The sequence below is a fragment of the Microtus pennsylvanicus genome, chromosome 11 (genome assembly GCF_037038515.1).
Source record: "Microtus pennsylvanicus isolate mMicPen1 chromosome 11, mMicPen1.hap1, whole genome shotgun sequence".
Classification (NCBI taxonomy): domain Eukaryota; kingdom Metazoa; phylum Chordata; class Mammalia; order Rodentia; family Cricetidae; genus Microtus; species Microtus pennsylvanicus.
This window is the reverse complement of record NC_134589.1, coordinates 1,213,402-1,232,848: the sequence shown is the minus strand read 5'-3', so window position 1 is coordinate 1,232,848 and position 19,447 is coordinate 1,213,402. Positions and strand designations below refer to the sequence as shown.

Here is a 19,447-nt window from a genome sequence, read left to right as displayed (position 1 = left end):
TGGTACTGGAGCCGTAACTGAAAACGTTACATCCTTCATCCACAAACAGCAGGCAGAGAGAGACACTAGGCCTATCAAGGGCTTTTGAAACCTCAAAGCCCACCTCAAGTGACACACCTCCTCCAAAAAGGCCACACCTCCTAACCCTGTCCAAACTGTTCCATTAATTGGGGACCAAGCATTCAAACAGATGAGCCAATGGGAACCACTCTCCTTCAAACCAACACAGAGGGGCTGGGGAGAAGACTCACTGTGAAGAGGACCAGAGTTCGGATCCCACTAGGGGCAGTTTCCAAAAGCCTGTATCTCTAGCTCCAAGGGACTTAATGCCCTCTTCTGGCTTTTGTGGGAACCTGCACACACACACATAAATAAAAATAAATCTTATAAGGTGGAGAGGCCGAGTGGCAGTGGTGGCGCACGCCTTTAATCCCAGCACTCGGGAGGCAGAGGCTGGCGGGTCTCTGTGAGTTCGAGACCAGCCTGGTCTACAGAGTGAGTTCCAGGACTGGTTCCAAAGCTACAGAGAAACCCTGTCTCAAAAAAAGAAAGAAAGAAAGAAAGAAAGAAAGAAAGAGAGAGAGAGAGAGAGAGAGAGAGAGAGAGGAAGGAAGGAAGGAAGGAAGGAAGGAAGGAAGGAAGGAAGGAAGAAAGAAAGAAAGAAAAAGAAAAGAAAAAACAAACAAAGGTAAGGTGGGGAGGATGCAAAGATCTCAGTGCTGGGGGCACAGAGGTCTGCACCCACAGATCACTATGGAAACCAGGAATCTTAAACACACAGGTATCTATCTCTCATTGGAGGAGATAAAATACGTGATTTCCCTCCCAGAAGGCTGGGAGTGTATTTGTTATCGACCTGGTGACCTTTTTGCTATCTGTGGAGGCAGACCTCACTCTAATTCCCCCTCTTCCCTCCCTAGACTGTCACCTGTCCTTAGAGGAGACATCACGTCTCTCTATGCTGTCAGTCAGAGACCACACTAGATTTTCGACCTTTAGCTACAGAGCCCACTCTGAAGGTCACGTGTGCTCTTTGTGAGAGTCTCTGTGTAGTCACACTGTGAGAGCCTCTGTGTAGTCACACTGTGAGTCTGTGTAGTCACACTGTGAGTCTGTGTAGTCACACCTCTCTGTGTAGTCACACCTCTCTGTGTAGTCACACCTCTCTACGTAGTCACACCTCTCTGTGTAGTCACACTGTGAGAGTCTCTGTGTAGTCACACCTCTCTGTGTAGTCACACTGTGAGAGTCTCTGTGTAGTCACACCTCTCTGTGTAGTCACACTTCTCTGTGTAGTCACACCTCTCTGTGTAGTCACACCTCTCTGTGTAGTCACACTGTGAGAGTCTCTGTGTAGTCACACCTCTCTGTGTAGTCACACTGTGAGAGTCTCTGTGTAGTCACACCTCTCTGTGTAGTCACACTTCTCTGTGTAGTCACACCTCTCTGTGTAGTCACACCTCTCTACGTAGTCACACCTCTCTACGTAGCCACACCTCTCTGTGTAGTCACACCTCTCTGTGTAGTCACACCTCTCTGTGTAGTCACACCTCTCTGTGTAGTCACACCTCTCTGTGTAGTCACACCTCTCTGTGTAGTCACACTTCTCCGTGTAGTCACACCTCTCCGTGTAGTCACTCCTCTCTACGTAGCCACACCTTAAGCTTCATTGTGCACCTACAACTGGACTGATTGGACCAATTGTTGCCCAGAAACCTTTCCCCAAATTGTCCTGTGCTTTAAATACGCTGACAACGAACACCCCACCAAATTATACTTCCTGAAGTCTGACCCAGGTTGACCAAGTCTGTTTGCACCGAGTTTTCCTTCTTCAAGGGGTTTGCTTCCCTGCCTGGATACCTACAGGGAGTCCCTCATCTCAGTAGTTAAGGGCACACTGGCTGCTCTTCCAGAAGACCTGGGTTTGATTCCCAGAACCCACACAGCAGCTAACAACCCTCCCGTGCACAGACATACATGCAGACAAAACACTCCACACATAAACTAAATCTCAGGGTGGTGCATACCTTTAATCCCAGCACTCAGGAGGCAGAGGCAGGTGAATCTCAGTTAGTTCGAGGCTAGCCTGGTCTACAGAGTGAGTTCCAGGACAGGCTCCAAAGCTGAGAAATCCTGTCTTAAAAAAATAAACAAACAAACAATAATAACAATATAATATATAAATAAGCCCAAGGAACCAGGATGCTCTGCTGGCACCTGGCCATTTTGATAGATCTTGCACCAGGCTCCCCACCACCACCGGTAGCCACAAGTGTTCAACTTGGGAATGGCAGCAGAGGAAGCAAGTCTTACTCAGAGACTGTCCCATATCACTGGACACAGTTCCCACCTCACAGACTAGGCTGTCAAGATCTTCTCATGGCCTGCTTATGAACTAGCTACTTGAAATGGAGCCTGGATGTTGTTAATCCAGTATCTGGAGGGGAGATCAAGGCTAAACGTAGGAATGCTCCCTACCCTACCCAGTCCCATACCCCCTGAGGCCCTAGGCTGTTGTCTTACCTCTGCCCACACTGGGCAGTGGTGGCACACACCTTTAACTCCAGGATGCAAGAGGCAGAGGAAGGCAGATCTCTGTGAGTTTGAGGTCAGCCTGGTCTACAGAGCGAGTTCTAGGACAAGCTCCAAAGCTACACAGAGAAACCCTGTCTCCAAAAACAAAAACAATTACTTGTGCCCACAAAAGAAACCTCAAGGTGTTAGGAATCCAGGGCAGAGTTTGCAAAACACACCTCGAACTCACAGAGCTCTGTCTGCCTCTGCCGCTGCCTCCTGAGTGCTGGGATTAAAGTCATATACCACCACTGCTCAGTGGCCATTCAGATTTTTATTAAACCAATCACAATGACACATCTTCATTGTGTACAAAAAGATTCTCCCACAGTTCTGTCTCCTAGGAGCTGCGGTCACGGGTGGGAACCACCACAAGTCTGTGCCTGTGTGGGTGCTGAAGGGACACTGCCCACTCAAGTGTGTGGCTCAGGCAGCCCTTGTCCCTCTCACCCTTCCCTCTGCCCTGCTGAAAACCATTAGATTAGGGGCTGGAGAGATGGCTCAGCGGTTAAGAGCACTGATTGTTCTTCCAGAGTTCCTGAGTTCAATTCCCAGCAACCACATAGTGATTCATAACTACCTATAATAAGATCTGGTGCCAACTTCTGGCCTACAGGGACACATGCAGGCAGAACATTGTATACATAATAAATAAATAAATTAATTAATTAAAAAACATTAGATTACTGAAGGGTACAAGACTAAGAATATAAAAGTGTAGATTCCAGAAATAAAAATGTAGAACTAAAGAAATATAAAGTTGGGGGCTGGAGAGATGGCTCAGGGGTTAAGAGCATTGCCTGGTCTTTCAAAGGTCCTGAGTTCAATTCCCAGCAACTGCATGGTGGCTCACAACCATCTGTAATGAGATCTGATGCCCTTTTCTGGCCTGCAGGCATCTCTCCAGCCCCAACATGGGCATTTTAATTCAGTCTAATCTGATTTGATTGGAGTTCTTTGTGCCAGAGAAGCTACTCTTATTAAGATTAAACCAAAAAAACAGCCTTACAGAATTCATCTCTGGCTGTGGTCTCAGCAAGCTGATAAGCTTTTTGTGCCCCATGGAGATTTTTTATTTTATTTTTTTGTTTTAATTTTTTCCTGGAATCTAGTTTCTGGAATAAAGTCTGGTTTATTAGACTTTGGTGGTCTGTCCCCATCTTTGTGAGACCCCTCTGGACCCAACAATTACCTTCCTAAATCTAGCCACCAACATCTCCTCCTGGCCACTTCCTCCTCCTGAGGCTGACTACCAAAGTCCAGAAATCAAAAGCCCCCTTTGGCTCACCCAATTAACATGCCCAACTAAAATCAACACCTCATCCTAGCACAGGGTTCCCCCTTTACTTTTTTGTTTGTTTGTTTGTTTGTTTGGTGGTTGGTTGGTTTTTTTCTTTTCTTTTTTTTTCCCGTGATATTTATTGAGTTCTACATTTTTCTCTGCTCCCCTCCCTGCCTCTCCCCTTCCCCCTTCAACCCTCCCCCAAGGTCCCCATGCTCCCAATTTATTCAGGAGATCTTGTCTTTTTATACTTTCTACTTCCCATGTATATTAGATCCATGTATGTTTCTCTTAGTGTCCTCATTGTTGTCTAAATTCTCTGGGATTGTGGTTTGTAGGCTGGCTTTCTTTGCTTTATGTTTAAAAACCACCTATGAGGGCTGGAGAGATGGCTCAGTGGTTAAGAGCACTGACTGCTGTGCCAGAGGTCCTGAGTTCAATTCCCAGCAACCACATGATGGCTCACACCCATCTATGAGATCTGGTGCCCAGAACACTGTATACATAATAAATAAAATTTAAAAAAAGAAAAATAAATAAATAAAAATAAAAACTACCTATGAGTGAGTACAGGTGATAATTGTCTTTCTGTGTTTGGGTTACCTTGTTGTAATCGGAGAGGCAGGGCTGTGTCCCCACCACCCAGCCACCCACATGGCTAGCTTATGCCCTGAAATAATTACACGGAAACTGTATTCTTTTAAACACTGCCTGGCCTCTTATTGGCTAGCTCTTACATATCGATCTAACCCATTTCTAATATCCCTGTAACACCACGAGGTGTCTTACCAGGGAAGATCTTAACCTGCGTCTGTGTCTGGTAGGAGAATCATGGCTACTCCTTGACTCAGCTTCTTTCTCCCAGCATTCTGTTCTGTTTACTCCACCCACCTATGTTTTAAGCTATGAGGGCCAAGCAGTTTCTTTATTGCTTAACCAATGAAATCAACAGATAGAAAGATGACCCTCCTCCATCATTACCTCACTCAAAATAATGTTTTCTAGCTCCATCCATTTCCCTGCAAAATTCAAGATGTTGCTTTTTTCTGCTGTATAGTACCCCATTGTGTAAATGTACCACATTTTCCTTTATCCATTCTTCAGCTGAGGGGCATTTAGGCTGTTTCCAGGTTCTTGTTATGACAAACAAAGCTGCTATGAAGTTTGTTTTTTGAGAAAGGGTTTCTCTGTGTAACAGTTATGGTTGTCCTGGAACTCACTTTGTAGACCAGGCTGGCCTTGAACTCACAGAGATTCTCCTGCCTCTGCCTCCAGAATGCTTCCCTTTAATTTTATAAACCGCCATTTGCCATGGGCCACGTTTGTCTCCTCTCTATCCAGAGGCCTGTAGCTTACACACTTCTTCCACTCACTCCGGATAGGAAGCCTGCAACAGACCAATGTACAGATACTGCTATAGTCCGATTCTGTGAGCCCTGTGTTTTATTGGGGTTACTTACAGACATATAGCTGAGGAGTTACACAGGAGCAGCAGTGACTCAAAGACTGGGAAGCTGGAGCACACTGTGCACCCCGCAGGCAACTTCACAGGCAGTCAGTTGGTCTAAGCCTCTTCCAGACAACCAAATGGCTGGTCTGGTTTCAGAACCTTGGCGTGGCTGAGAGTGACCCAGTTTTTTGGGGTTTTTTGGTTTTGTGTTTTGGGTTTTTTTGTTTTGTTTTGTTTTGTTTTTGTTACTCTGGCAGGAGGATCTTAGTGAATCTGGTTATTTTCAGGGACTTCCTGAAGCTATTTTGAACTGTTTGCCTTTCTGTTTAAGGAGTTTCCCTGAAGGACGCTTTTTATGTTTTGTTCGTTTGGTTGGTTGGTTGGTTGGGTTTTCCAGACAGGGTTTCTCTGTGTAGATTTGGAGCCTGTCCTGGAACTCACTCTGTAGACCAGGCTGGTCTCAAACTCACAGAGATCCGCCCGCCTCTACCTCCCGAGTGCTGGGATTAAAGGTGTGCGTCACCACCGCCAGCGCGGGTGGAATGTTAATATTGAAGGAAACTATTTTACAACACTTGCCCACATAACGCAGGAGTTAGGGCTCAGCGTGTGACTCTGGAAATCTTCAGAGCACACAGGTGGCAGAGGTAAGGCGAGAGCTATGGAGAGTGGAGATAGTTTCACCCTGAAGAAATGCCCCCCAAAGGGCTAGGCTAGCGGAGGACTACAGCTACAAAACCCAGGCGAGGACGCCCCCTTTCTGTGGGCATCAGCCATTCTCTCTGCAGCTCGGGGTTGTGGAGATAGGCTCAGAGGCAGGGACTCACATCTACCGGGTCCTTGATAAACCACTGTCTGATGCCCAACTGGCCGGCAATAGAGATTAGCAACAAACCCTGAAAGACCACCCTTTTCCCAGGGGATCCAGGAGTAACCCCATGGAAGGTTGATCACAATCAGCTGCTTTCATCATAGAAGGGGGAAAGTAGATCAGGCGAGACCCCTGCATTCAGCACCACTGAAGGTTGGCTGTAGGACTCGGGTGACTTGCTCCAGCTCGGATCAAGGACACAGTCAGTGAGCAGGTATGATCTGTCCCTGGATGTGGTGAGGAAACTCTACCAGGCAGCAGCAAATCTGGTGTCAACCTGTGTGTGCCCTGGGACAGACTCTCTGGCATGGCGCTGGCCCCCAGCTTCTCACGGTGTCTGTTGTCCCCCGGAGCCCCAGGACAATCACGGAACACCAGTGTGGAGGGATACTTGGTGGAAGGGTACTATTGCTATCCCTGCGCTAGTGAGGCTTCCTCAGCCTTCTCTGAGGGAGTCACACCCAAATCATGCCAGGGACCCTGAAATACACTAGAAAAAGAGCACCTGAAATACAGCTGACATCTTTAGAGTCACAAGGTCTCGGGGCTGAACCTGGCTGAGGAAGGGAGAGGCAGCAGGCAGGAGTCTGAGCTCACCTCTCCCTGGGGCTGTCCCTGAGATGGTCTGTGCGCCTGAGCCCCCTGCCTGGTGCAGATGCCATGTGACCATGACTTCCTGGACTGACCTACTTGTTCCTTGATCCCTGGTACACAAGACAGGAGAGCCTCCGGTGGAACTGAGGTGAACATAAACCCTCTGATTGTTTCTTCAAACTGTATCCCGAAAGAGCCACCTGTCTACTCTGAGAAGTAGAGACCCACAGAGGGACTCAGGGGTCACTACTGGGGCAGGAAACCCCAGAATCCATGCTTAGATTCGCAAGAGTCACCCCTCAGGGGACAGAAGGTGCCTCTGTGTGGTCACTACGGGCAGAGTCCCAGGCTAGTAGGGGCAGCAGAGGAAGGAGAGGTAAGAAGGACCCCACTGTCCTCACAGGACAGACAACAGGCACAGTGGGGTCCTTGGGCTGCTGGGCATTTGGGTTCAGTGCCCACGGTCTTCTTGCTCCAAGCAGGCATCTAAGTCACTTGCTGCAGCTAGATCAGGCCACTACCCTCATTTATAACAATAAGAAAGAACATTACAAGCTGGTGCTTCTGTCCAGACCAGGCGAATCCCAAACGCAGAATTTTCACTTCCCTAGGCTGAGTGTGGCTCAGCAGGCGTCTTGACCATTTGTGCTCCAGGGCCCTGGGTTCAAGATTAAGTGCTGGAATGCTGAAAACACAAATTAATTAATTAAACACAAATCCTGTCCCCAGTCTGCCACCTTCTCTCCCACTACATCGCTGTGTCAGGCCCTCTCACACGCACGTGTGTGCATGTGTGTGTGTGTGCGCGTGTGTGCATGTGTAGTGTGTGTGTGTGCGCGTGTGTGCATGTGTGGTATGTGTGTGTACGTGTGTGCATGTGTAGTGTGTGTGCGTGTGAGCATGTGTAGTGTGTGTGCGTGTGCATGTGTGTGGGGTGTGCGTGCATGCATGGTGTGTGTGAGCATGTGTAGTGTGTGTGTGTGCGTGTGAGCATGTGTAGTGTGTGTGTGTGCATGTGTAGTGTGTGTGTGTGTGTGAGCATGTGTAGTGTGTGTGTGCATGTGTAGTGTGTGTGTGTACGTGTGAGCATGTGTAGTGTGTGTGCGTGTGCATGTGGGGGGGTGTGCGTGCATGCATGGTGTGTGTGCGTGTGTGAGCATGTGTAGTGTGCGTGTGAGCATGTGTAGTGTGTGTGTACGTGTGTGCATGTGTAGTATGTGTGTGTGTACGTGTGTGCATGTGTAGTGTGTGTGCGCGTGTGAGCATGTGTGGTGTGTGTGGTGCGTGTGCATGTGGGGGGGTGTGCGTGAATGCATGGTGTGTGTGTGTGCGTGTGAGCATGTGTGGTGTGTGTGTGTGCGTGTAAGCGTGTGTGGTGTGTGTGGTGCGTGTGCATGTGGGGGGGGTGCGTGCATGCATGGTGTGTGTGTGTGCGTGTGAGCATGTGTGGTGTGTGTGTGTGCGTGTGAGCGTGTGTGGTGTGTGTGGTGCGTGTGCATGTGGGGGGGGTGCGTGCATGCATGGTGTGTGTGTGTGTGTGTGCGTGTGAGCGTGTGTGGTGTGTGTGGTGCGTGTGCATGTGGGGGGGTGTGCGTGCATGCATGGTGTGTGTGTGTGCGTGTATGGTGTGTGTGTGCATACATGTGTGTGTGTGGACTCTTTTCCCACGATGTTGTCAGGCCTTCTGCACGTGTGCACATACTCCTTTCCGTTGCTTCCTCAAGCCCCACAGGGAACAGGTCATCTGCCCCTAACCCCAACCCTGTCCCATCTTCCAGTTCAATCTTGACAACTTCAGCCCCTCCCCTTGCAGGAGGACACCGTGGATGTCAGCAGCATGAAGCTGAATTTCAAAGGCCTGCGGGCCCTGGTGACAGGGGCAGGGAAAGGTGAGTGGGAGAGGAAAGGGGCCCGAAGGTGACCTTGTCACAGCCCAATCCTACCGACCCTGACTCTCACTTCACCCAGGACGGCTTCTGTCGCCTGGCTGGAGACCCACTGCCCACAGGGATAGAATAGAATGCCACTCGGCTCCAAGGCAGCCCTCTAGATCCAGGCTGGGCAGATGGGCACCAGAAATATCCTTCTCTGGGATCATCAGGAGGGTACTGCCTTGGTGCCCCCTTCAGCATGGTACTAGTCAGTCTGACCTCTGCTCAGGGATAGTCCCGTCTAATCCTGGCTTATAACCTTTTGGCCAGCACCCTCTCTCCGCTGGCTGCAGGGACACGGGAGCAACAGACCCCGGGTGTGACCAGGCCACTCTCCATCCTTACAGGGATTGGGCGTGACACCGTGAAGGCCCTGCACGCCTCGGGAGCCAAAGTGGTGGCCGTGACACGCACCAGTGCAGACCTGGTCAGCCTCGCCAAAGAGGTGAGCATACAGCCCTGCCTGGCCTGGGCCTGCTCCCCACCCTCAGGGATACATCAGAAGCTGACAGGGACAATGCCTCAGTCACCAACTATGTCTCCCACAGTGTCCGGGCATAGAGCCCGTGTGTGTGGACCTGGGTGACTGGGAGGCCACGGAGAAGGCGCTGGGCGGTATTGGCCCCGTGGACCTGCTGGTGAACAATGCAGCCGTGGCGCTGGTACAGCCTTTCATAGAGTCTACCAAGGAGGTTTTTGACAGGTGGGCACTTGGGAGGCATGGGCAGGCTGGGGAGGGTTGTGGAAGTTGGGTGGTGCGGGAAGACGTTGTTCCTCTCCTGCCAGGTCCTTCAAGGTGAATGTGCGCTCTGTGTTGCAGGTGTCCCAGGTGAGATGGTAGAAGTTCTGTGACCCGGGGATGAGCACCTGAGGAGGGTGGGATGGCATAGGGCACAGTGAGCTACCCCTACCTCTTGGCTTCCAGATTGTAGCCAAGGGCATGATTAGCCGTGGAGTGCCAGGGTCCATTGTCAACGTCTCCAGCATGGTGGCCTATGTCACCTTCCCTGGCCTGGCCACCTATAGTGAGTGCACCATTCGTTGTGGTAGGAGGAGGAGGAGGTTCTGGGTGGGTCTCTCAGGAGGAGGCTGAATGATTAAGGGGTTCTCAGCACCCACACATTCACAGGTTCCACCAAGGGAGCAATAACCATGTTGACCAAAGCCATGGCCATGGAGCTGGGGCCACACAAGGTAGGCACAGGAGCCTGGGTGTAGTCAGATGATGGGCACCTGGGGCAGGGCTGGGGGTTGAGGGTGAGGATGGGGTGGGGCTCGCAGCCTGCACACCGCTCTGAGCAGCAGGGTCAGTGCTCAGCTGCGCAGAGTGAAACACTCTCATCAGGCTTGTGCTGGGCAAGTCCTGAGAGTGTGGGTAGGGCTAGCTCATTGGCTGTGCCACCAACTGTGGCTTCTGGCCCCAGATCCGGGTAAACTCCGTAAACCCCACTGTGGTGCTGACTGATATGGGCAAGAAAGTCTCTGCAAACCCTGACTTTTCCAAGAAGCTCAAGGAGCGCCACCCGCTGAGGAAGTTCGCAGGTCAGCTGGGGGCGTGGGTGAGGGAATCAGGGTTGGCTCCCAGCAGTCAGGTGAGCAAGCAGAAGCCCTGACTGCTCTGTTCTCCTGCAGAGGTGGAGGATGTCGTCAACAGCATCCTCTTCCTGCTCAGCGACAGCAGCGCCTCGACCAGTGGCTCTGGCATCCTGGTGGACGCTGGGTACCTGGCTTCCTAGACTGCCCGGATGCAGTGGATCCCTGAGGGCCTCTCCAGCCCCACCCTCACACCAGGAGGCCACCGCCTTCAACCCACCCCATGTCCGTCCCCAATTTTAGACTCCAGGATCCCCACTTCCACACCAGCTGGGCTGGGCTAATTTGCCTCAATAAATGATCATTGTATCCCAAACTGTGAAAGCTCGTACCCGAGACACGGGAGTGGTTGCCTTGCAAGGCCAATTTGTGGATTGTCACACGGCAGTGTCTTGTGCCGTCTGTCCCTGATTCCCCCTGTTGGATCCAGCTGCTGCCCTGTGTCTGCCCCTCACCTCATGGTCTGTGGTGGCCCTGTCTGACCTGGGATTGGGATCGAGGACAGTTGGCTTTTAAAAAGGAGGGTATAGTCAAACAAGACCGCCTTCTGTCATGGTTATTGGCTGAATGGAAGTGGGCGTGACAGAAGCGGCCCCCTAGCACCAGGGTGCAGTTTCTCAGAGTGCACTGGACTGATCCAGCTATGGAGAGTTAGCTGAATCTACTTATATTTTTTTAAGATTTATTTATTTATTATGTATACAGTATTCTCAGTATTCTGTCTGTGTGTATGCCTGCAGGCCAGAAGAGGGCACCAGATCTCATTACAGATGGTTGTGAGCCACCATGCGGTTGCTGGGAATTGAATTCAGGACCTTTGGAAGAGCAGGCAATGCTCTTAACCGCTGAGCCATCTCTCCAGCCCGTATCTACTTATTTAACCCTTGTGACACAAGCTAGAGTCATTAGAGAGGAGGGAGCCTCAACTGAGAAATGCCTCCATAAGAACCAGCTGTAAGGCATTTTCCAAATTGACGGTCAATGTGGAAGGCCCAAGCCATGTGGTTGGTGCCATCCGGGGCTGGTGGTCCTGTATTCTGTGTGAAAGAAAGCAGGCTGAGCCAGATGGTGGTGGCACATGTCTTTAATCTCAGCACTTGGGAGGTAGAGGTGTTAATCCCACCGATGGAGAATAAGACCACTACCACAGTTTAAAGTCAAATTTGGAGCAAGCTTTAATTAATTCTGGCCCGGTGAATGGGCTCTGGCCAGGTCCATACCCAAGTTCCTGGGAAATGGCCTACAATAATGGTTTGCAGAGGTTTAAGAAGGAAAACCCATAATTCATTGCTTTTCCCATCAGGTTCAATCAGGGGCAAGCACACAGCCTGATGTACCTCCAGCCTATATCCAATCACGGGCAAGCATACATCCTGATGTACTTCAGCCTACATCCAATCAGGGGCAAGCATACCGCCTGATGTATCGCCTGCCTGTGTGTGATCTAGCACATCCGGTGTAGATGGGTCAAACAAACTTGTTTAGGGAGTGAAAACGTGGCTCGTTATCTCCATAAACAGTAGCCTCCAGTATCTCAGGAACTGTTTGTCTTGGGCAAGGGGCTGCAGATCAGAGGCATTTTTGTTTCATGGGTCTCATAGGCGTAGTAATTAAAATTCTATATGTAACTTTGGCTCTCACAGAGGCAGGTGTATCTCTGGAATTTCAGTTACACAGAGAAACCCTGTCTCAAAACAACAACAACAACGACCAAAACCAGGCTGTGTAGGCCATGGGTCAACAAACCAGTAATCAGTCATCCCTGGCCTCTGAATCAGTTCCTTCCTCCAAGTTCCTGTCCTGCTTGAATTCTTGTCCTGATTTCCTTTGATTATGGACAGTGATGTGGAAGTGTAAGCCAAACAAACCCTTTCCTCCCCAAGTTGCTTTGTGGTGTTTCTTTTTTCTTTCCTTCCTTCCTTTTTGTTTCAAGACAGGGTTTCTCTGTGTATCAGCCCTGGCTGTCCTGGAATTCACTCTCTAGACCAGGCTGGCCTCGAACTCACACAGATCCATCTGCCTCTGCCTCCCGAGTACTGGGATTAAAGGCTTGTGCCACCACCGTCCTGGCAAAAGTGTGCTCTTTCAATCCCTGTGCTAGGGCAGTGGAGACAGGCAGATCCCTGGGGGCTCAGTGGCCAGCCTTTAGCCTAATGGTGATTTCCAAGCCAATAGGAGCCCTGCTCTCAAATGAAGTGGGTGGTATTGCTGAAGATGGCCGACCCAGGGCTCTTCATGCCCACAGTTATGCATCTGCACACGTGCTTCACATGCACACACACAAAATTAAAAAACCAAAGAGAGGGCTAGAGACGCTACTCCATAGGTAGAACGCGTTTGTCAAATCCCCGGGTTTGTATAAAAGGAGTCTTGTGATGAAATCCTGGGATCCCTGCTCTTGAAGTGGAGGCAAAAGGATCAGGAGTTCAACTACACAGCAAGTTCAAAGTCATACTGGGCTGTGTAAGAGCCTGTGTCAAAAATAAGCAAACACGGGGGCTAGAGAGATGCTTCAATGGTTAAGAGTACTGGCTACTCTTCCAGAGGACCTGAGTTCCATTCCCAGCGCCCACACGGCAGCTCACAATCTTCTGTATTGCCAGTTCCAGAGGATCTGACACTCTTATGCAGACATACATACAGGCAAAACACCACTGCACATGAAACAGAAAATAAATCATTAAAAGAAATAAGCAAACACATGTGATAGCACTCACCTTTAACCACAGCATTCAGGGAAGCAGAGGCAAGTGGATCTCTGTGAGTTCAAGGCCACTCAGGTCTTCATAGCAAGCTTCTTTAAATATTTTGTAGCCATTTGGTAACCTGCAACTCAGAGTTGTTACCTATGACTAAAGTAATAAGGTAAAACCTTGCTTGCCTACAGCCAGGCCATCAAAGGAAGTTGAAATTACTTGTAAATTGTAGCAAACCAAAGTAGCTTGTGAGTTTTCCTTTACATAATACATTCTGACATTGTGGAAAGACGCAAGTGTATCCTATTTCTGACATACTGTGTTCATAACACCTGGTCAGAGTAAAGCAGGTTAAACCAGCCTGAAAGATGCCACCCAACATGCCCTGAGTCAACTAAACATGCCCACACGCAGTCCCCTGGGCCAACTAAACATGCCCACATGCTGTCCCCTGGGTCAACTAAACATGCCCACACGCTGTCCCCTGGGTCAGCTAAACATGCTCACACAGTGCACCTTCTGAGCAAGTTGCTGGAGTTCCTGCCAAGCCAGGACCAGGTGTCTTTTTCTTACGTGGCTCCCTACAAGATTACTGCTTGTCATGAAGCTTCTGGCGTCCCTAATGCCTCCCCTAATACCCTAGTCACCTAGAGTCACTGGAATGGGCTGGAAGAGCGTGCAGCTAGATCTCTCAATGAGACAGCTGCCACCGGATTGCCAGCTCCCGTCAAGCCCACTGCTATAGACAGACAGGCAGTTATGCCCTGATGAGTGGAAAGGGTAACACCAATCCAGAGAACCAGCTTAGGCCCTGGAACCCTCACTGGGGCAGGGAGGGAGAAATAGAAGTGACAAAGGCATGGACACAGGAAACCAGGGACCAGGTGGTCTGCACTCAGCGACAGAAAGGCCACAGTGCCCCCCCCATCTCAGTGTGTTTATGACACATGGTTGAACAAGGGAGATGGACTTACTGTATACCACTGAATGAGGAGCCAGGGCTAGCTGACCTCCATAGGAGAGCAGACTTAAGGTCGTCCAGTGTGGGTGCAGAAAACTACACTGAATGTTTTCTGCAAACACTGTCACCTTCCAGTCAGACCAGAGGCAGCAGAGGAAGGCTCCGCCTGCCCTCAGACCAAGGGCGAGGCTTTGCCACTCCCACAGGACTGAGGCAGTGGTGGTCCTTGATGCGTCCACGCCAACAAAACATTCGCTAAGGACTTCACGCATCCCTACAGTTCCTTGAGTCATAGGTTCGCAACAAGAGGACCAATCGGCTGGAGTTCTCCCTTGGAGGCACCTTGATAGCGCATTCAACATTTCCTAGGGCTCTTAGAGTAAAAACGGAGATCTGACAACACCCAGCCCCTTAAGGTACCTTGAGCCGTCTTACTTTCTGGATTTCAAGTTTCCTATCTAAAAACAAACATAGAGGCAGAATGTTGTATACACAATAAATAAATAAATCTTTAAAAAAATAAATAAAATAAAGTAAAATAAAATAAATGGCCTAGGTTTAAAATAGTGTGAAAAGCCCACACAGCAAAGAAATAAAGAACAAGCCATGGTCCCTACAAAATTTCAAGTTTCCCTGCCAGGGGTGGGAGAGATAGCTCAGTGGTTAAGAGCACTGACTGCTCTTGTAGACCTGAGTTCAATTCCCAGCACCCACTTGGTGATTCACAACCATCTGTAACTCCAGTTCCAGGGGATCCGATGCCCTCTTCTGGCCTCTGTAGGCACTGCATGAATGTGATGTACAGAGTAAACTTACCCTTACACAAAAATAAAAATAAAACTCATTTACCTGCAAAAACCAAATGGCCTAATCATAGAATATTCCAGAAGACCTCAAAGAAACAATAAAAGCAAGGTCCAACATGCTCTGTTGGGAAAAGGGCTAGTGGAGATCTTTCTCTCAGGCCTAGGAGGGCAGGCGCTAGTCTTTGCCTGGAGATTTGGCTGGGGTGGCCTTCAAAGGCATGCTTTCTCCTGCCCTGGGTCATAAAGGTTTGTTACTGGAGTTTCCAGGCAGACGCCTGGCCCTGGAAATCCCAACAGGCCAGGCTTGTGTGTCCCCAGTGCATTAAAGAGAAGAGAAATCATGAAGCGGGGGGGGGGGGTTAATCAATGTGGCCACACTGGGGAAAGAAAGGGTTTAGTGGGCTCTGAGCCCGCTGTCTGGGTACTGATGTGAGGCATAGGGTTGAACACGGAAAGTTGTAGCCAGGAGTCCAACAAGCAGTCTGGCCTGGGTGGGTCTGGTTCTCCAAGGTCGTCTAGCCTTGCCTCACAGAAAACTGCAGGTTTAGGAGCCTTTGGGGGGCTCAAAATCAATAGGAAGATGTCTAAAGGAGAAAGACGAAAACAGATGCAAAGATGTCAGGTTTTCCATCACTGTGTGGGGTCCAAGAGATTTAGAAAAAGCAGTGTAGAAGATATTGTTCAAGAAATTTTATTGGGGGCTGGAGAGATGGCTCAGTGGTTAAGAGCACTGACTGCTCTTCCAGAGGTCCTGAGTTCAATTCCCAGCAACCACATGGTGGCTCAGAACCATCTGTAATGAGACCTGGCGCCCCCTTCTGGCATGTGGGCACACAGGGAAGGAATGCTATACACATAATAAATAAATCTTTAAAAAAAATTAAAAAAAAAGAAATTTTATTAAGCCAGGCAGTGGTGGCTCTCACCTTCAATCCCAGCACTTAGGAGACAGAGACAGGTGGATCTCTGTGAATTTGAAGCCAGCCTGGGCTACAGAACTTGTTCCAGGACAGCCAGGACTACACAGAGAAACCCCCTCCCCCCCCAAAAAAATTACATTTTTATTGATTTTGTCTGCATGTATGTGTGCAAGTTTGCCGTATGGCATGCGGAGACTAAAGAACAACCTTTTGGGAGTTGGCTCCAATATGTGGGCCCCGGGACTAAATTCAGGTTATGTAACCTGATGGCAAGCACCTTTTTATCCACTAAGCCACCTCACCAGTCCTTTACTAACGTCAAGTAACCCTGAGGACTCCCTAACTTCTAAACATCACTACTCCATTCTTCCTGTGTCCTGAACAACCACCAGACCCGTTGGCCTTGCTGTGACTAGCCGGCTATGGCTTTCCCCTGCATACCTGAATTTAGACCGTGACACTGAGATCCTGGTGTGACCCTGAGCCAGAATTCCCTACTCTCTCACACAGGTGTCATCCCCAAACACCTCCCTGGATCAACCAGGTGACTCATGGTTTCCCCTGGTCATCTGATGGATGAGCTCACGCTCTATGTCCTATAAAACCTGTGCTACACACACCTGGGGCTTAATTCTTCTTTCCTTGTGATCTCAAGTCACCCATCTTGAGAGAGCGTGGGGCACCCCCGTGAACCCTAGTGCCATGACCACCAGAAGGAATATTGACTTACCATTCAATGTCGTTGCTAGGGGACACACACACACACACCTCAACAGGCTCTCATCCAACGACTCTTTTATTCTTTACAAAGGAGAAGATCACTGCTTCGCTGACTTCCTAGAGGTGGACCCAGCCCCAGGTGCTGGAAGGACTTGGGACAGCAACCACTCTCTTCTGCCCCCAGTCAGCGGCTCTGTCTGTACTGCAGCGCCGCCTGCTGTCCGTGTGCCTGGCGTTCCGGGAGCTGAGCTTGTGAGGTTCCCGGTGCTTCAGCAACCAACCTTCAAGCTCGTCCCTAGGTGCCCTTGCTGCCCATCTTCACACTCCACCCCTGCTCCTGAGGTGTATGCGCCCCTTTAGTCTTCCTTGCATGATGTTCCACTGTTGCTTACAGACCACCAGGGGCTCAAGTCTGAGACTCAAGTCTCTTCCCAGAACAGCTGAGCTGCAGGAATGACCAGATCAGAGTAAAAAATGACTAAAATCTGCAGCCACAGCCAAAAACTGGACATTAGTGCATGGCTAGTCACCCAAGAGAAACACAAAAATGTTGTGCAGAGCCTTCAGCTTGACCAAGAGTGAGAGAATTGACAGTCACACCTCCTTGACAACCCAGCTCAGAGCTCAGCTTCTCCAGAGGAGAGGAACCTTACCCTCTTTCTGTCTGTTTTACAAGTTTCCGTCAGGATTAACTCGGCCTGTTGCAGCACCCTCCCTGAGAGCTGTGGAGATGTGGAGCTCATGGTAGCTCCGGGTCTCTTGCTCTTTGAGTAAAAACCAAACATCTAGGGCTGGAGAGATGGCTCAGAGGTTAAGAGCACTGGCTGCTCTTCCAGAGGTCCTGAGTTCAATTCCCAGCAACCACATGGTGGCTCACAACCATCTGTAATGAGATCTGGTGCCCTCTTCTGGTGTCCAGGCATACATGCAGGCAGAACTCTATACTCATAATAAATAAATCTTTAAAAAAAAAAATCCAAGGAGCCTTGGAAGGCTTCCTGGCCCCAATGTCAATCACACAAATATCAGAAATATCAGAGACTAGCCAGCTGTGTTGATGGAACCTCAGGCCTTTCCAAAGACTTTCCCCAAGAAGTAGAGAAAGGCAAGCTTTTGAGAGCCGCTGGAGGCTATGTGAGCCAGAGGGACGCAACCAGCGCTGTCACAACTTAGGAACTAATGTGAAAAAGAACACCTCTCACTACACATCCTAAAGTGGGGCTGGGGAGATGGCTCAGTGAGTCGTGTCCTTGTACAAATATGGCCTTAGCTTGGATCCCTAGCATCCAGGTAAAAAGTTGAGCAAGGAGGCAGCAGACATCTGTCACCCAAGCCTGGGGAAGGAGCAAGAGGATCATGGAAGGAGGGAGGAGGGAGGAGGGAAGAAGAAGGGTGTTGACTCTCTGACATCCAGTCTAGCTGAAACGGTAAGTTTCATTTTCACTGAGAGACCCTGTCTCAAAATAGTGTGGAGATCAATTGAAGATGACTGTCAACCACCTCAGACCTCTAGATGAACACAAATATGCAGAGGTGAACACACTCACAGAGACAGAGAGGTCTGTCTTATACATACACACACGCGGCGTGTGCGCACGCGCGCGCACACACACACACACACACCAACAAACCGGAAACTGTGAACTGTGGACAGGAAAACATGACATAGCTATATCCAGAAGGTCATGCATTTGGAAAATATCAGTTGTGTACTTGGATGGTCTCAAATTCATTAGGAAGTTTTGACTCCTAATCCTCTTCCTCTACATACTGAGTGCTGAGATTATAGGTACTCACCGCCACACCCAGACTGATTTTTCTTCTCTTTTGAGATCAAGTTTTTCTGTGTATCAGCCCTAGATGTCTTGAAACTCACTCTGTAGACCAGGCTGGCCTCGAACTTAAAGAGATTTGCCTGCCTCTGCCTCCTGAGTGCTAGGATTATAAGTGTGTACCACCACCACCCAGTTAAGAGGGCATTTATTAATCTGCTTTCTCCTCATGATCTAGAGATCCCAGGATGGGGTGGGAGCTGCTCTTTCACAGATATAGTGGGCTATGTGATGCTTAGGTCACGGGATCAGCCTTGGCAGGTGGAGGTACTGGGGATACAACCACATAGTCTTTATCCTTAAGTAAGCTGCATTAACTCTGGAAAGGCCCTGGCAGTCCCAATCTGGTCGGCTCTGGGTGGTTACCACCCTTGCAGTCTACAAACACCCCTCCTGTTGGTGTAGACTGCTCTTGTCCTTGGTCCTTGCAATCCAGACACTGTGTTTACTGGTGGAGCCCCTGAGAGAATACACTGCAGGCTAAGGAGGAAATCAGAGGAGGCTTCCGAACTCCAGGTGCTGGGTGGGGTGGTGACTTGCCACGTGCCCACATTAGGGTCCCAGGCAGGTGACTAGGTCATAGCTGCGTTGGCGGATACAAGGGACACCTTTCCTCCCTCATATCTCTATGTTGCTGAGGACTCTGCAGCAGCTTCCACGCTCCATCCTCCATGCTTCAAGCTCATCCATCCGACTGTGTGCCTGTCTCTCAGCCTCAGCTCCCACGCTCCATGCTTCTAGCTCATCCCGTTCAACTATTTCCCAGCCTCAGTCTTTGGCCTTCTACCAGGAACCCGACTGTGCAGAACCAGAGCTTTTCCCTGGAACCCAGCAGGCTAAGGACCCCAAAGCCTATAGGGTTTGACCCAAGATGGAGTTTCCTCTTCCTTGTGTGTATGACTGTTCATGTGTAGCCTACCCCCAGGTGCCATTCTGTGTGTACACGCCTGTTCTTCATGTGCAGCCTACCCTCAGGTGCGACACATCTTGTTTTATTCTCTCTCTCTTTGGTTGTTTGAGACAGGGTTTCCTTGTGTAGCCCTGGCTGTCCTGGAACCAGCTCTGTAGATCAAGTTGGCCTCAAATTCACAGAGATCTGGCTGCCTCTGCCTCCCGAGTGCTGGGTCTAAAGGCGTGTGCCACCACCGCCCGGCTTGTTTTCTCTTAATGTGGGTTTTGTGGCCCAAATCCATATCCTCAGGTTTTCAGGGTAAGCC

The 19,447-nt window shown here is 49.8% G+C and overlaps 1 protein-coding gene across 3 annotated transcripts; it reads left to right on the top strand.

Moving 5' to 3' along the window:
* The first annotated feature begins 8,608 nt into the window (after positions 1-8,608).
* On the top strand, positions 8,609-10,455 carry LOC142831744 (carbonyl reductase [NADPH] 2-like). 3 transcript variants are annotated; one of them, XM_075942126.1, is made up of 9 exons: positions 8,609-8,660; positions 9,050-9,147; positions 9,251-9,405; positions 9,489-9,531; positions 9,628-9,690; positions 9,733-9,742; positions 9,805-9,896; positions 10,127-10,244; positions 10,335-10,455. In XM_075942126.1, exons 1-9 carry the CDS (start codon positions 8,609-8,611, stop codon positions 10,436-10,438), a joined length of 735 nt encoding a protein of 244 aa, XP_075798241.1. In that variant the 3' UTR covers positions 10,439-10,455. The 3 variants fall into 3 exon arrangements, with proteins under 3 accessions (XP_075798241.1, XP_075798240.1, XP_075798239.1); XM_075942125.1 differs by lacking the exon at positions 9,733-9,742 and having other exon boundaries at positions 9,628-9,727; positions 9,832-9,896; XM_075942124.1 differs by lacking the exon at positions 9,733-9,742 and having other exon boundaries at positions 9,628-9,727.
* The last annotated feature ends 8,992 nt before the right edge of the window (positions 10,456-19,447 follow it).

Excerpts from the sequence above, each read along its gene's own strand:
- LOC142831744 (XM_075942124.1), top strand. The coding sequence starts at position 8,609 with ATGAAGCTGAATTTCAAAGGCCTGCGGGCCCTGGTGACAGGGGCAGGG. Across the intron at positions 9,728-9,804 it reads CCCTGGCCTGGCCACCTATA|GGGTTCTCAGCACCCACACA; the intron begins GTGAGTGCACCA and ends TGAATGATTAAG. Across the intron at positions 10,245-10,334 it reads CCCGCTGAGGAAGTTCGCAG|AGGTGGAGGATGTCGTCAAC; the intron begins GTCAGCTGGGGG and ends GTTCTCCTGCAG.